This window comes from Entelurus aequoreus, linkage group LG06 (assembly GCF_033978785.1).
Source record: "Entelurus aequoreus isolate RoL-2023_Sb linkage group LG06, RoL_Eaeq_v1.1, whole genome shotgun sequence".
NCBI lineage: Eukaryota > Metazoa > Chordata > Actinopteri > Syngnathiformes > Syngnathidae > Entelurus > Entelurus aequoreus.
The window spans coordinates 28,485,689-28,503,003 of NC_084736.1; the positions used below are offsets into that span (position 1 = coordinate 28,485,689).

A 17,315-nucleotide genomic window follows, 5' to 3' on the forward strand; every position below is an offset into this window, starting at 1 on the left:
ATTTCCCCCCTTTTTTCATTTTCTCTTTTTTTTCATTTTACCCCTTTATTAATTCCCCCCCTTTTTTCCCACTTTTCTTCATTTCCCCCTTTTTTCATTTCCTCTTTTTTTGTTTCATTTTACCCCTTTCTTAATTTTTATCTCTTTTTTAAAATTTGTTCCACATTTTTTAATGTGCCCCTTTCACCCCTATTTTTACCCCTTTTTGAATCCCCTCCCTTTCTTTCCCCCATTAACTAAAAATGTTTCCCTTTTCTAATTTTCCCCCTTTTTTTCATGTTTACCCTTTTTCATTTCACCCCATTTTTTTCATTTTCACCCTTTTTATTTTCTCTCTTTTTTATGTATCCCCTTTCTTAAATGTGTTCCTCTTTTTTAATTTTTTCAACCTTTTTTAATTTCTACCTTTTTAATGTCCCACCTTTTTTAAGTTGTTCCCCTTTTTTCATTTCACCCCATTTTTTTTTCATTTCCCCCCTTTTTTAGTTTGTCCACCTTTTTTTATTACCCCCTTTTTCATTTTCTCTCTTTTTTTCATTTTCCCCCTTTCTTAATTCCCCTCCCCTTTTTTTTTATTGTTCCACTTTTTTAAATTTCCCCCTTTTTTAATGTTCTCTTTTTTTTTCATTTCACCCCTTTCTTAATTCCCCCTTTTGTCCCACTTTTTTCATTTCCCCCTTTTTTCATTTCCTCTTTTTTTGTTTCATTTTACCCACTTCTTAATTTTTTTCTCTTTTTTAAAATTGATTCCACATTTTTTAATGTTCCCCTTTTACCCTTATTTTTACCCCTTTTTGAATCCCCTCCCTTTCTTTCCCCTCATTAACTAAAAATGTTTCCCTTTTCTAATTTTCCCCACTTTTTTCACGTTTTCCTCTATGTTTCCAGTTTAAGGGTGAGCGATGCTAACAACAACACGTCGGCTAATCTTGGCGGTATCTTCACCACAGTTGGCCAACTTGTCAAAGCACTACATCTTCAACTCCTGCCTCGTCAATAACACATCTCCACTTTGGCGAGCCTTTGATCTGAGCGATGCTAAAATACGAGACGTAGCAGTACTCCATGGGACTCGGCGCCACACGTAATGCTAACAAGACCGCTACCAGTGAGATTTACTCAGTTGATGCACTTTATCTTTGATATCATCAGCTCCACTAGACGTTGGTGAGCCTTTGACGTGATGACAATGCGGGACACGCAATGCTAACAATACAGAATGCTAATAACTCGGCTAATGGTCATAGCTGCCACTGCCCAGTAGACCAACTTACGCCCGTGGTTTCGGCACATGGAAGCCTAGTTCTGATTTAGAGGAATTACCAAAGTTGTGATGAAGTACACTATATTGCCAAAAGTATTTGGCCACCTGCCTTGACTCACATATGAACTGGAAGTGCCATCCCATTCCTAACCCATAGGGTTCAATATGATGTGGGTGCACCTTTTGCAGCTATTACAGCTTCAACTCTTCTGGGAAGGCTGTCCACAAGGTTGCGGAGTGTGTTTATAGGAATTGTTTCACCATTCTTCCAAAAGCGCATTGGTGAGGTCACACAATGATGTTGGTTGAGAAGGCCTGGCTCTCAGTCTCAGTTCTAATTAATCCCAAAGGTGTTCTATCGGGTTCAGGTCAGGACTCTGTGCAGGCCAGTCAAGTTCATCCACATCAGACTCTGTCATCCATGTTTTTATGGACCTTGCTTTGTGCACTGGTGCACAGTCATGTTGGAAGAGGAAGGGGTCCACTCCAAACTGTTCCCACAAGGTTGGGAGCATGGAATTTACTAAACTGTTTTGGTATCCTGGAGCATTCAAAGTTCCTTTCACTGGAACTAAGGGGCCAAGCCCAACTCCTGAAAAACAACCCCACACCATAATTCCTCCTCCACCAAATTTCACACTCGGCACAATGCAGTCCGAAATGTACCGTTCTCCTGGCAACCTCCAAACCCAGACTGGTCCATCAGATTGCCAGATGGAAAAGCGTGATTCATCACTCCAGAGAAGGCGTCTCCACTGCTCTAGAGTCCAGTGGCGACGTGCTTTACACCACTGCGTCCCACGCTTTGCATTGGACTTGGTGATGTATGGCTTAGAATGCAGCTGCTCGGCCATGGAAACCCATTCCATGAACCTCTCTGCGTACTGTACGTGGGCTAATTGGAAGGTCACATGAAGTTTGGAGCTTTGTAGCAACTGACTGTGCAGAAAGTCTTTGCACTATGCGCTTCAGCATCCGCTGACCCCGCTCTGTCAGTTCACGTGGCCTACCACTTGGTGGCTGACTTGATGCTGTTCCCAAACTCTTCCATTTTCTTATACTAAAGCCGACAGTAGACTTTGGAATATTTAGGAGCGAGGAAATTTCACGACTGGATTTGTTGCACAGGTGGCATCCTCTGACAGTTCCACGCTGGAAATCACTGAGCTCCGTAGAGTGGCCCATTCTTTCACAATTGTTTGTAGAAACAGTCTCCATGCCTAAGTGCTTGATTGTATACACCTGTGGCCGGGCCAAGTGATTAGGACACCTGATTCTCATCATTTGGATGGGTGGGCAAATACTTTTGGCAATATAGTGTATTTCTAGGTAGTGGTTATGTTGTAGTGGCCGGGAGACAACCATAGCAATGACGCTTGGAGGATCCTCCGGGCTACCACATGCTGTATATTGGGTAAAAGGAGCGTCGAGGTGACTATATGGGTGTTATTTCATGATTAAATACCTCGAATTACGTAAAAACAATGTTTATTTTAGGCTCCAACTATGCAAATATTAGTTTATTTTCGTAAAATCCTTTTTAGCGGATATTCGCTTACCACGGTCAGGCCTGGAGGCGGGATTTTTAGAATGCATTTTATTCGAGCACACCTTTCCGGAAGCTTATATCTGACCTGTGCCAGCTGGAGTACACCCTCTGCAGCCGGCGCGTGAGCTTGCGATACAGGTGACTGATGTAGCGCAGCATCTCCTCGTAGCACGAGCCCGGCTCGCTGTAGCTGGCCAGCGTGGAGTCGTTGGACATGTAGCGAGCGCGCTGCTCCCGCATCAGGGCGTTCTCGCGCTGCTTGGTCTCAGAGAACTGGGTGGCGATGACCACCAGGCACAAGTTGATCATGAAGAAGGAGCCCACCTGGTCGGCGACGTGGGGACGAAGAAGAAGCTCCGTGAGAAGCAAATAAAGCTAAAATGCTATCTGGAAAATGAACGTAAAGAAAAAAACAATAACATGTACATAAAGCAGGGGTGTCCAAACTATGGCCCGCGAGAGTTGTCAATTCATTTTAAAAAGTAAGTTAATGTGTTGCTACCTTGCCACCACCCCGCTAACAAAGTGATTACTTCAGGTCTATGGCCACTTATTATGCTTTGAAAGAGCGTGAGCGCAGTATTAACTTATACGACCCAATGCAAACAACCGTCCCTAGTCATGTTGTAAAAAAATAAATATTGACGGACATGGTCACACTTGACACAATATATCACAATTTGTGGATATTATTAAAGAAAAAAAAATGTCCATTCACCATGAAAAAAGTCAGGATTACACCTATTTAAAAGCAAAGCATGATGGGAAAATGCAAAACAATCTCAACACTTATCCATGTTTGGCACATTTTACCTGCTTGATATTTCTGATTGATTACAAAACTTTAAGGAGCTCGTCCAAGAAGTAAACTTTCACACACTCCAAATATCCAATTATATTAATTATCAATTATACATTCATTCAACTATTATGATATAATATATATACATCTTTATACATATAGATGTATATATATATATACATATATATAGTCGAGGTTTCTGTGGTTTATCCGTTATACAGTGCTCGATATACGGAATATATGTTAGATCAGGAAAAAACACAGAGGCTATTTCATCCCTACAAGCCTAAAATTCCCTGAAGAGAAAGGAAACCTGAGAAACAGGCTTGTAGGGATGAAATAGCTTCCATGTTTTTTCCTGACCTAACTTGTGTATATATACATATATACAGTATATACATACATACATCTATATACATATTCATATTTATGCATATATATATATATATATATATATATATATATATATATATATATATATATATATATATATATATATATATATATATATATATATATATATATATATATATATATATATATATATATATATATATATATATATATATATATAATTATAATTGGATATTAACAATATGTAAAAGTTGAACTTCTACCTTGTTTACTTCTGTGACAACCTCCTTAAAAGTTTGCAATCAACCATCAAGCAGCTTAAATGTGCCAAACATGGATACATGTGGACAGAGTGTTTTGCATTTTTCCCATAATGCATAGTAATGGATGTAATGGGTGTAATTTAGAAAATGTTGATGGTGTTTGGACATTTTTTTTTTCATAATATCCACAAAGTTCAGTGAGCAGGTTGTGTCATGTGTGACCATGTGTGTTAACCTTTATGTCCGTTGCATTTATTTATGTATTTTTTGCACCATGACTTGGGAAGGTTGTTTGGGTTGTGTCATATAAGTGCTTTAATTTCACAGCATTTTCACGGGTCATCAATCTGATTTACTCACATTGTGCACCAGGTGGCTTAAAACATGTAGCGTTCAGAAACTATCTGCTTTTTGAAGATTAATTCGCCTTGTTGAACTTGTGACTTTTTTCTGGACACCCCTCTGGAGGTATCGTTTGATCATTCAAACGATACCTCCAGATGAGCACTCTCTGTGCTGCTGGAGTGATCGCCAAGTGCAAAGAGCACTGGGTTGGGACGTGGCGCCGTTGGATTTTACGTGAATTTGATGGGTGCCAAAAAAGTACTAGATTCAGTACCCATCCCCAATTACGGTAATGCCTAAAATGGCCGATGTACTGTAAATAATACATGTTATTATGAATGTTACTACAATACACATACACTCACAGTGTGTCTACAAAACGGTGTTGGAGAGTTTTGGATGCTTTTTAGAGGGCTTTCAAGGCGGAACAGCCCCACATTATTATCTGCCTCTTACTAGCAGTTGTTTACTGTTTAGAATATGCGGTGTGTGGACGATGGGCAACAATTTTATTTTTTTAAGTGACGTTTTCCTTCAAAAAGCCTGACCAAGGAGCTCGGTAACAATGTTTGGACGTCGCTTATCTTGTTGTCATGGCGACGTGAGCAACATTACCTCATCGTCAACATTCTTACAGGCTATAAAACAAGCAGTTGATGGAAAAAAACAATACAATAAACCTGTCATAAAAAGGATAATGAAAGTCACTATTTAATTAAGATACTAGCGGTGGAGCTAGCAAATGATGATAACGAGGCCGACATCTATTATCATAGTGACATGATAACGTCATAAATCATGACATGGGTGAGTTGATTAAACGGGCTATTCGGATCATCAATCAAAATGCTAATGTGACATATGCGTTAATAATTTCATCATTTTTTAAACTATTTTCTCTGACTTTTTCTATAATTCATCATTACTTTAACCCTCCCGTGTCCTTAAAGCAGCCTCATTTGCCCCCGAATGTGTGTCCCTCTATTCTCCAAACGCATAAAACGAGCTTTTGCATCAAACGACAGGCTGCAAAAATAGGACTTCATCTTTGAAAAAGAACCCTCTCAGAAGCGCGATAAGGACGACATCATATACACGACATCATATACACGACATCATAAACAGGACAGCAGTCGGTGGCCGTGCTTGCGGCGCCGTTTAGAAAAAACAGGGTTATTTCGGGTTTTTCCAGGGAGCAGAGATGCAGGCGCACAAAGCACATCATTCAGGGGGCGACGTGTCAAATGTATGCAAATTGGAAAGGAATTTAAACCGCCACACTGCAGAGCGATACGGCGCTGAGTGGTATCAAACAAACGTGTGCTAAAAGAGAGCTCAATGCATTCTGTATCTATCAAACATGGGTGTCCCGCTCCGATATTGATATCAGATATCGGTCCGATGTCAGCTAGTATCAGTCGATAGCGTCTTGCATCTAAAATGAGCAATACTAGCAGCCGTGCAGAGTGTTTACGTGTGTGTGATATCATGTGCGATACGTGCAGTCTTGCAGAGTGTTTACTTGTGTGTGATATCATGTGCAATAAAAGCAGTCCCGCAGAGTGTTTAATTGTGTGGGATATCATCTGCGATACAAGCAGTTTCGCAGAGCGTTTACTTGTGTGTGATATCATGTGCAATACGAGCAGTCCCGCAGTGTTTACTTGTGTGTGATATCATCTGCGATACAAGCAGTTTCGCAGAGCGTTTACTTGTGTGTGATATCATGTGCGATACGTGCAGTCCCGCAGAGTGTTTACTTGTGTGTGATATTGTCTGCGATACGTGCAGTCCTGCAGAGTGTTTACTTGTGTGTGTGATATCATGTGCGATACAAACAGTCCCGCAGAGTTTTTACTTGTGTGTGTGATATCATGTGCGATACAAGCAGTACCACAAAGTGTTTACTTGTGTGTGATATCACATGCAATAAAAGCAGTCCCGCAGAGTGATTTTGTGTGTGACATCATGTGCGATACAAGCAGTACCACAGGGTGTTTACTTGTGTGTAACATCATGTTTGATACACGTAGTGCCACAGAGTGTTTACTTGTGTGTGATATCATGTGCGATACAAGCAGTCCCGCAGTTTCACTTGTGTGTGATATATATGCGATACAAGCAGTTCCACAGAGTGTTTACTTGTGTGTGATAACATGTGCGATACAAGTCGTGCCGCAGAGTGTTTACTTGTGTGTGATATCATGTGCGATACAAGCAGTCACGCAGGGTGTCTACTTGTGTGTGATATAATGTGCGATACGAGCAGTCACGCAGAGTTTACTTGTGTGTGATATAGTGTGAGATATAAGCAGTCCCGCAATTTTTACTTGTGTCTGATATCATGTGTGATCCGAGCAGTCAGTCCCGCAGTTTGTTTACTTGTGTGTGATATCATGTGCAATACGAGCAGGCCTGCAGATTGTTTACTTGTGAGATATCATGTGCGATACAAGCAGTCCTGCAGAGTGTTTACTTGTGTGTGATATCATGTGCGATACAAGCAGTCTCGCAGTGTTTACTTGTGTGTGATATAATGTGCGATACGAGTGTGTGATATCACATGCAAGTAACTTACTTTTGTGGGATATCATGTGCAATAAAAGCAGTCCCGCAGAGTGTTTGCTCGTGTGTGATATCATCTGCGATACAAGCAGTCCCGCAGAGTGTTTACTTGTGTTTGAAATAATGTGCTATACAAGCAGTCCCGTAGAGTGTTTACTTGTGTGTGATATCATGTGCGGTTTAAGCAGTTCCGCAGTGTTTACTTGTGTGTGATATCATGTGCGATACGAGCAGTCCCGCATAATGATTACTTGTGTGATATCATGTGTAATACAAACAGTCCTGCACAGTGTTTACTTGTGTGTGATATCATGTGCAATAAAAGCAGTCCTGCAGCGTGTTTACTTGTGTGTGATATCATGTGCGATACAAGCAGTCCCGCAGAGTGTTTACTTGTGTGTGATATCATGTGTGATACAAGCAGTCAAGAACAAAAACAAGGCCATGAACAAGTACAAGACCAAGAACAAGACGATGAACAAGAACAAGAAGATGAACAAGACCAAAAAAAGACAATGAACATAAACAAAAAACAGACATTGAACAAAAACAAGACGATGAACAAGACCAAAACGATGAACGAAAATAAGACAAACAAAAACAAGACAATGAACAAAAACAAGACGATGAACAAGAACAAGACGATGAACAAGAAAAAGATGATGAACAAGAACAAGACGATGAGCAAAAATAAGATTAACAAAAACAAGACAATAAACAAGAACAAGACGATGAACAAGAACAAAATTATGAACAAGAACAAGACGATGAACATGAACAACAAAAAGATGATGAACAAAAACAAGACGATGAACATAACCAAGACAATGAACAAACACAAAAACAAGACGATAAACAGTAACAAAAACTAGATGATGAACAAGAACAAGACGATGAACACGAACAAGAAGAAGACGATGAACAAGAACAAAAACAAAATGATGAACATGATTAAGACGATGAAAAAGAACAAGACGATGAACAAGAACAAAAACAAGACAAACAAAAACAAGAATAAGACGATGAACAAAAACATGACGATGACCAAAAACAAGACAAACATAAACAAGATGATGAACATGAACCACAACAAGACTATGAACATAAACAAGGCGATGAAAAAAATCCAGACGATAAACAATAACAAGACGATGAACAAGAACATAAACAAGAAGATGGACAAAAACAAGACAATGAACAAGAACAAGACGATGAACATGAACAAAAACAAGACGATGGGCGAAAACAAGACGATGAACAAAAACAAGACGATGAACAAGAAAAACACGATAAACAAAAACAAGACGATGAACAAGAAAAACACGATAAACAAGAACAAGACGATGAACAAAAACAAGAACAAGACGGTAAAAAAAACAAGATGATGAACAAAAACAAGACGATGAACAAAAACAAGAACAAGACGATAAACAAAAACAAGGACAAGACGATGAACAAAAACAAGATGATGAACATGAACAAGAACAAGACGATGAACATAAACAAGATGAAGAAAAAATCAATATGATGAATAAGAACAAGACTATGAACAAAAACAAGAACAAGATGGTAAAAAAAAGACGAACAAAAACAAGACGATGAACAAAAACAAGACGATGGACAAAAACAAGACGATGAACAAAAACAAGACGATGAACAAGAAAAAGAAGATAAATAAGAACAAGACGATAAAAAAAACAAGAACAAGACGGTAAAAAAAAACAAGATGATGAACAAAAACAAGACGATGAACAAGAAAAACACGATAAACAAAAACAAGACGATGAACAAGAAAAACACGATAAACAAGAACAAGACGATGAACAAAAACAAGAACAAGACGGTAAAAAAAACAAGATGATGAACAAAAACAAGACGATGAACAAAAACAAGAACAAGACGATAAACAAAAACAAGGACAAGACGATGAACAAAAACAAGATGATGAACATGAACAAGAACAAGACGATGAACATAAACAAGATGAAGAAAAAATCAATATGATGAATAAGAACAAGACTATGAACAAAAACAAGAACAAGATGGTAAAAAAAAGACGAACAAAAACAAGACGATGAACAAAAACAAGACGATGGACAAAAACAAGACGATGAACAAAAACAAGACGATGAACAAGAAAAAGAAGATAAATAAGAACAAGACGATAAAAAAAACAAGAACAAGACGGTAAAAAAAAACAAGATGATGAACAAAAACAAGACGATGAACAAAAACAAGAACAAGACGATGAACAAAAACAAGATAATGAACATGAACAAGAACAAGACGATGAACATAAACAAGACGAAGAAAAAATCAAGATGATGAATAAGAACAAGACGATGAACAAAAACAAGAACAAGATGGTAAAAAAAAGACGAACAAAAACAAGACGATGAACAAAAACAAGACGATGGACAAAAACAAGACGATGAACAAAAACAAGACGATGAACAAGAAAAAGACGATAAATAAGAACAAGACGATGAACAAAAACAAGAACAAGACGGTAAAAAAAACAAGATGATGAACAAAAACAAGACGATGAACAAAAACAAGACGATGAACAAAAACAAGACGATGAACAAAAACAAGAACAAGACGATAAACAAAAACAAAGACAAGACAATGAACCAAAACAAGATGATGAACATGAACAAGAACAAGACGATGAACATAAACAAGACGAAGAAAAAATCAAGATGATGAATAAGAACAAGACGATTAACAAAAACAAGAACAAGATGGTAAAAAAAAGACGAAAAAAAACAAGACGATGAACAAAAACAAGACGATGGACAAAAACAAGACGATGAACAAAAACAAGACGATGGACAAGAAAAAGAAGATAAATAAGAACAAGACGATGAACAAAAACAAGAACAAGACAGTAAAAAAAAACAAGATGATGAACAAAAACAAGACGATGAACAAAAACAAGAAAAAGACGATAAACAAAAACAAGGACAAGACGATGAACAAAAACAAGATGATGAACATGAACAAGAACAAGACGATGAACAAAAACAAGATGATGAACATGAACAAGAACAAGACGATGAACATAAACAAGACGAAGAAAAAATCAAGATGATGAATAAGAACAAGACGATGAACAAAAACAAGAACAAGATGGTAAAAAAAAGACGAACAAAAACAAGATGATGAACAAAAACAAGACGATGGACAAAAACAAGACGATGAACAAAAACAAGACGATGAACAAGAAAAAGACGATAAATAAGAACAAGACGATGAACAAAAACATGAACAAGACGGTAAAAAAAACAAGATGATGAACAAAAACAAGACGATGAACAAAAACAAGACGATGAACAAAAACAAGAACAAGACGATAAACAAAAACAAAGACAAGACAATGAACAAAAACAAGATGATGAACATGAACAAGAACAAGACGATGAACATAAACAAGACGAAGAAAAAATCAAGATGATGAATAAGAACAAGACGATTAACAAAAACAAGAACGAGATGGTAAAAAAAAGACGAACAAAAACAAGACGATGAACAAAAACAAGACGATGAACAACAACAAGACGATGAACAAGAACAAGACGGTAAAAAAAAAAATTATGAACAAAAACAAGACAGACAAAAACAAGATGATGAACAAAAAGAAGATGATGAACAAAAACAAGATGATGAACAAGAACAAGACAATGAACAAAAACAAGAACAAGACGATGAACAAGAACAAGATGATGGTCAAAACAAAATGATGAACAAGAACAAAAGAAAAACAAACAAAAAGAAGACGGTGAACAAAAAGAAGACGATGAACAAAAACAAGATGATGAACAAGAACAAAAAGAAGAAGAACAAAAACAAGACGATGAACAAAAACAAAAACAAGACGATAAACAAAAACAAGACGATGAACAAGAACAAGACGATGAACAAGAACAAGACGACGAACAAAAACAAGAACAAGACGATGAACAAAAAACAAGAACAAGACGATGAACAAGAACAAGACGATGATCAAAAACCAGACGATGAACAAGAACAAGATGATAAACAAAAACAAGATAATAAACAAGAACAAGACAAACAAAAACAAGACGATGATCGTGAACAATAATAAGTCATGTATGTGTGATTCCTGTTGATATCGTACCAGATCAATGTCAGTATCGGCCAACACACAAGGCTCCTAATAATGGGCATGGTATGGCAGGTGAAAAAGTATTGGGACACCCGTGTCATTTAGATATCCTTTTGTCTGACTGATATCATCTGAGGGCAAGTTGGTGAAAAGAAACAAGACGGTGTGTTACTTACAATAATGAGCAGTATAAAATATACAAAATTGTAGAAGGAATGAGCATCCATGACATAGTACATGATATCCACCCATCCTTCCAGCGTGATGACCTGTGGAGAGAAGAGAAAGTGAGTTATTTATTACCAGGAAGTGCACACTTGCAACCTTAAAATATCTTTGCAATCTATTGTTTCTGCCAGCCATGTTACAAATAACCTTATTCTTTATGTGCTAGTGTGTGTGTGTGTGTGTGTATGTGTGTGTGTGTGTGTGTGTGTGTGTGTGTGTGTGTGTGTGTGTGTGTGTGTGTGTGTGTGTGTTTGTCTGTGTGTGTGTGTGTGTGTGTGTGTGTGTGTGTGTGTGTGTGTGTGTGTGTGTGTGTGTGTGTGTGTGTGTGTGTGTGGGTGTGTGTGTACGCCAAAGGACTGACACAGCTCCTTAGTGGAGCTGTGTCATCATTTTCATCCATGCTTTTCTGGACCTTGTCTATTAATAACACAAAACAGCAGATCTTGATTTAATTTATTCAATTTTTATGACACGCCTATAAAGGTGCATTAAAAGAAAGACGTAGTACGAAATTATGTCGTTTAAAATGAAATTAGACTCGTTAGACGTCTCCTCAGGACGTCAGCTCAGACAAAAACGTCGGAAAAATGGAAATTATTGTTTTGTTTTGTGGATTTGGCCCCCCCATAAATAAGGAGGAAGAGCAAGAAAAAGAAGAAACATAACAACAATGACTAAAAGAAGAACAAGACGATAAACTAAAAGAACAAAAACAAAAAAGCGGAAGAAAGAGAATAATAAGAAAAAGAAGACAAAGGAAAACAACTAAAAGTAAAACAAAACAAATAAAAATAAAAAGAAGAAAATTAAGGAAAAAATGAACAACAAGAAAAACAAAAAGAAGAAAAGCGAATTAAGAAAAACAAGAACAAAATGTAAAAGAACAAAAAGAAGAGCAAAAAGAGAAAAATGAGGGGAAAGAACAAGAAGAAGAAAAAGAAAAAAATAACAGGAAGAAGAAGAAAAAAAAGAAAATGAAGAAAAACAACAAGTAAATGAAAAAGAACAAGAAGAAAAACAAAAAGATTGGAATGAAGAAAAAATAAAAACGGGAAGAAAATGAAAAAAGAAACACAAGAATAAAAAAGAAGAAAATTAAAAAAAAACAAGAAAAAGAAGAAAAAAATGAAGGAAAAACATGAACAAAAAACATGAAGGAAAAACATGAAGGAAAAGAAGTACAACAAGAAGAAGCCAAACAAACAAAAAACAAGAAGGAGCACGAAAACAAGAAAAATAAAAATAAAATCAAGAAAATAAAGCAATTTAAAAAGAAAAGTAGAACAACAAAAAGAATACAAAGAAAAAAAAACAAGAGGAAAACATTTACAAATGAAAGAAAAGAAGAACAAGAAGCAAAAGAAAAACAAGGAGCATGAAGAGAAGAAAACGGAAAAAAATAAGAAAAAAAATGAAAAGAAAACAAGAAAAATAAAAATAAAATCAAGAAAATAAAGCAATTTAAAAATAAAAGTACAACAACAAAAAGAATACAAAGAAAAAAAACAAGAGGAAAACATTTACAAATGAAAGAAAAGAAGAAGAAGAAGCAAAAGAAAAACAAGGAGCATGAAGAGAACAAAAAGAAAAAAAATAAGAAAAAAAAATGAAAAGAAAAGAAGAAAAAGGAACAATAGAAAAAAACAAGAAGAACAAAAAGAAAATACATGAAGAAAAATAAGAACAACAACTAAAAGAAAAACAAAAAGGAGCACAAGAACATGAAAAAGAAAAATAAAATTAAGAAAATTAAGAAAAACAAACAATTGAAAAAGAAAAAAAGAAAAACAAAAAGAAGAAAAAGAACAAGAGAGGAAAAAAGAACAAATGAAGGAAAAGAACATTAAGAAGAAGAAAAACAAGAAGAAGCACAAGATCAAGAAGAAGAAAAAGAAAAACAAGAAAAAGAATGAGAACAAAAAGAAGAAAATGGAGGAAAAGGACACCAAATAGGTAAAATAGAAGTAAAAAAAGAAAAAAGAAGAGGAAGTATAACAACAACAACAACACAGTAAACATTTCAAATAGCCAATCAGAAATGAGGATTTACTGGCCGTTTATTCAAATCCCGCCCCTAAAAGTTGTAAAAAGGAGGAGAGCAACAACACAAAGAGAGCTTTTTATGCGCCTCATTGTGTTTTTTTTTTTTTTTTGATGCCATGCAACATTAAAACTTCAAATAAATTATTTGATGGACTGACAATATTATTTTAGACAATGAAAATGCAATCTGACAGGAGGATCCTCCTTGATGTACTCGGTTATGTTCGACACGGCGTCCTAATGAACAGACGTTGGAGCCACCAGCAAAAGTATTTTTCCAAAACTACAATCTTTTATTCATGTTGTTAATATTTCATGATTCCGACTGAATTAACTAAAAACTACAGCGAGTGAATAACGAGCATCTCATTTCAAATTCTGCTGCCCCTTTCTCCTCAGCATGTCACACTCCTTTTTAGTCAGCGGTGCCCTCAGGGGGCCACCTTAAATTATATGGCAGCCCACATTGAATGATGTGACAGGCCACCTAATAATGATGTGGCAGAACACGTTAGAAAATGTGGGAAACAACATGATAAGATGTAGAGGACCACCTAAATGTCGTGGAGGGCCACTTTGAAATGATGTGGCAGACCACATCAAATGATGTTGCAGACCATGTTAAAAGATGTAGCAGGCCACATAATAATGATGTAGCAGGCCACATAATAATGATGTGGCAGACCACGTTATAAAATGTGGGAAACTCCGTGAAAAGATGTAGAGGACCACCTTAAATGTTGTGGCAGGCCAACTTGAATGATGATGCGGACCACATTAAATGATGTAGCAGACCATTTTAAAATATGTGGCAGGCCAGTTTGAATGACGTGGCGGACCACATAAATGATATAGTAGACCATGTTAAAATATGTGGCAGGCCAAAAGGAATGATGTGGCAGACCACATTAAATGATATAGCAGACCATGTTAAAAGATGTAGCAGGCCACATAATAATGATGTGGCAGACCACGTTATAAAATGTGGGAAACTAAGTGAAAAGATGTAGAGGACCACCTTAAATGTTGTGGCAGGCCACATTGAATGATGTGGCGGACCACATTAAATGATATAGCAGACCATGTTAAAATATGTGGCAGGTCAGTTTGAATAATGTGGTGGACCACATTAAATTATGTAGCAGACCATGTTAAAATATGTGGCAGGCCAAATGGAATGATGTGGCGGACCACATTAAATGATGTAGCAGGCCATTTAAAAGTTGTCGCAGGCCAGCTTGAATGATGGGGCGGGCCACTTTAAATGATGTACCAGACCATGTTAAAAGATGTAGCCGGCCACCTAATAATGATGTGGCAGACCACGTTATGAAATGTGGGAAACTGCATGAAAAGATGTAGAGGACCACTTTGAATGATGTTGCGGACCATGTTAAAATATGTGGCAGGCCAGTTTGAATGATGTGGCAGACCACATTAAATGATATAGCAGACCATGTTAAAATATGTGGCAGGCCATTTAAAAGTTGTCGCAGGCCAAATTGAATGACGTGGCGGACCACCTTAAATGATGAAGCAGACCACTTTAAAAGACGTGGCATGCCACTTGGAATGACAAGGAAAAAAAATAATTAAATTATGTAGTAAACCACTTTAAAATATGTGGCAGCCCACATAAAATGATGTAGCAGACCATGTTAAAAGATATGGTGGGCCACCTAAATGATGGAGCAGACCATTTTTAAATAAGTGACAGCTCACTTGGAGTGGCGTGGCGGACCACATAAATTGATGTAGCAGACCACCTTAAAATATGTGGCAGTGCACTTTGAACGATATGGCAGGCCACCTTGAATGATGGAGCAGACCATGTTAAAATATGTGGCGGGCCACATTGAATGATGTGGTGGACCACCTTAAATGATGTAGCAGACCATGTTAAAAGATGTGGCAGGCCACTTTGAATGATATGGAGGGCCACATTAAATGACGGAGCAGACCACATTAAATAACATGCCTGACCACATTGAATGATGTGGCGGGCCACATTAGCACATGTGGCAGGACACATTGAATGACATCGCAGACCACCTTAAATGACATAGCAGACTATTAATAACATGCCAAGTCACATACAATTAGGTGGAAAACCACATTAAATGACTAAGCAGACCACGTTATACGATGTAGCAGGCCACTTTGAATAATGTGACGGCCACGTAAAATCAAGTGGCAGACTACGTTGAACGACATTGAGGGCCAATTTAAATAACAAAGCAGACCACATTCAATGATTTAGCAGACCAAATTGAATGATGTGGAAAACCACTTAAAATGACATAACAGGCCACATTAAATGACATAACAGGCCAAAATTAAATGATGTGGCAGATCACATTGAATAATGTGCCGGGCCACATAACATGACATGGCGGGCCATTTAAATGACGAGGAAGAACACGTTAAATAACGTAGCAGAACAAATATAATGACTTGGTGGGCCAAATTAAATGAAATTTGTTGGCCACTTTAAATGACGAGGAAGAGCATGTTAAATGATGTTGCAGACTAAATTGAATGATGTGGCGGGACACATTGAATGACATGGCGCGCCAGGTTAAATGGTGTTGAAGTCCATGTTGAATGATATGGCAGGCCACATAATTATGTGGCGGGCCACATAAACGATGTGGGAGACCATGTTGAATGACATGGTGGGCCAACTAAATGATGTGGAAGACCACTTTAAATGACGTAGCAGACCACATATAATGACTTGGCGGGCCAAATTAAATGAAATGGTTGGCCATTTTAAATGATGTGGTAGACAATGTTAAATGAAGTGGCAGACCACATGGAATAACATGCTGGGCCAGATAAATGATGTGGAAGACCACATTGAATGACATGGCAGGCCACATAAGTGATGTGAAAGACTACTTTAAATGATATGAAAGACCACTTTAAATGACGCAGCAGACAAAATAGAATGATGTGTTGGGCCAAATTAAATGAAATGGCGGGCCACTTTAAATGATATGGTGGACAACGTGAAATGAAGTGGCAGACCACATTGAATAACATGCTGGGCCATATAAAATTATGTAGAAGACCACATTAAATGATGTAGCAGACCACACTAAATAAGTTGCAGGTCACATAAAATTACGTGGCTGGCCAGATTCGGCCCCTGGGCCTTGAGTTTGACACCTGGTCTATGTCGTCCAATACCTCTTAGAGACAAACAACACCACATAATGGTTCCAAGTATTGACACTAATGTGATACGTTGTGTTGACTGAGTTTGCTGAGTGTCAGGAGCGTTCTAGAAAGTAACACACCGAAATGTTCGAAGAACTAAGTACCAGCGTGCACTTTTAACACGGCCTACCTGGAAAATAGCGATCCAAGCATATCCGATGTTGTCAAAGTTGACGGCTCCTTTGTGCGGGTTGAAGTCCCCCGGGCGACACACGTTGTAATACTGGTTCCAATTAACACACCCATTGACGCTGCCCCCTCCCACAGCAGGGGGCGGACTCTGCCGAGACGCCGGCAGCGAACACTCGACCTTGGCCTCCGCGGAGGGCGGGACGTCGTGGCACCGCAGCATCCCGTTCTCGCGAGCTGCCGAGCAGATGAAGGGGCTGTCCTCGCCGTCCTCCGACATGTAGTAGGGACTGATGGACAGGTTGTATATTCTGGACAAGAGAACAAAAACCATGGTTTGAATTGGGCTTTCAAAGTTAACGCGATAATAACGAGGTGACGCTAATTTCATTCATCAGCACAATTTTTGTTTTGCTGCATGA

General features: G+C 37.8%; 1 protein-coding gene across 1 annotated transcript in view; it reads right to left on the reverse strand.

Annotated features, from left to right (window-relative positions):
* The window catches only part of cacna1ha (calcium channel, voltage-dependent, T type, alpha 1H subunit a), a 179,362-nt gene that overhangs the window by 130,018 nt on the left and 32,029 nt on the right, over positions 1 to 17,315 (reverse strand). The window contains exons 5-7 of the mRNA XM_062050471.1: positions 16,895 to 17,204; positions 11,448 to 11,540; positions 2,899 to 3,137 (exon numbers count right to left, since the gene is read on the reverse strand). Coding sequence (XP_061906455.1) covers positions 2,899 to 3,137; positions 11,448 to 11,540; positions 16,895 to 17,204 — 642 coding nt within the window. The remainder of the gene's footprint in view (positions 1 to 2,898; positions 3,138 to 11,447; positions 11,541 to 16,894; positions 17,205 to 17,315) is intronic.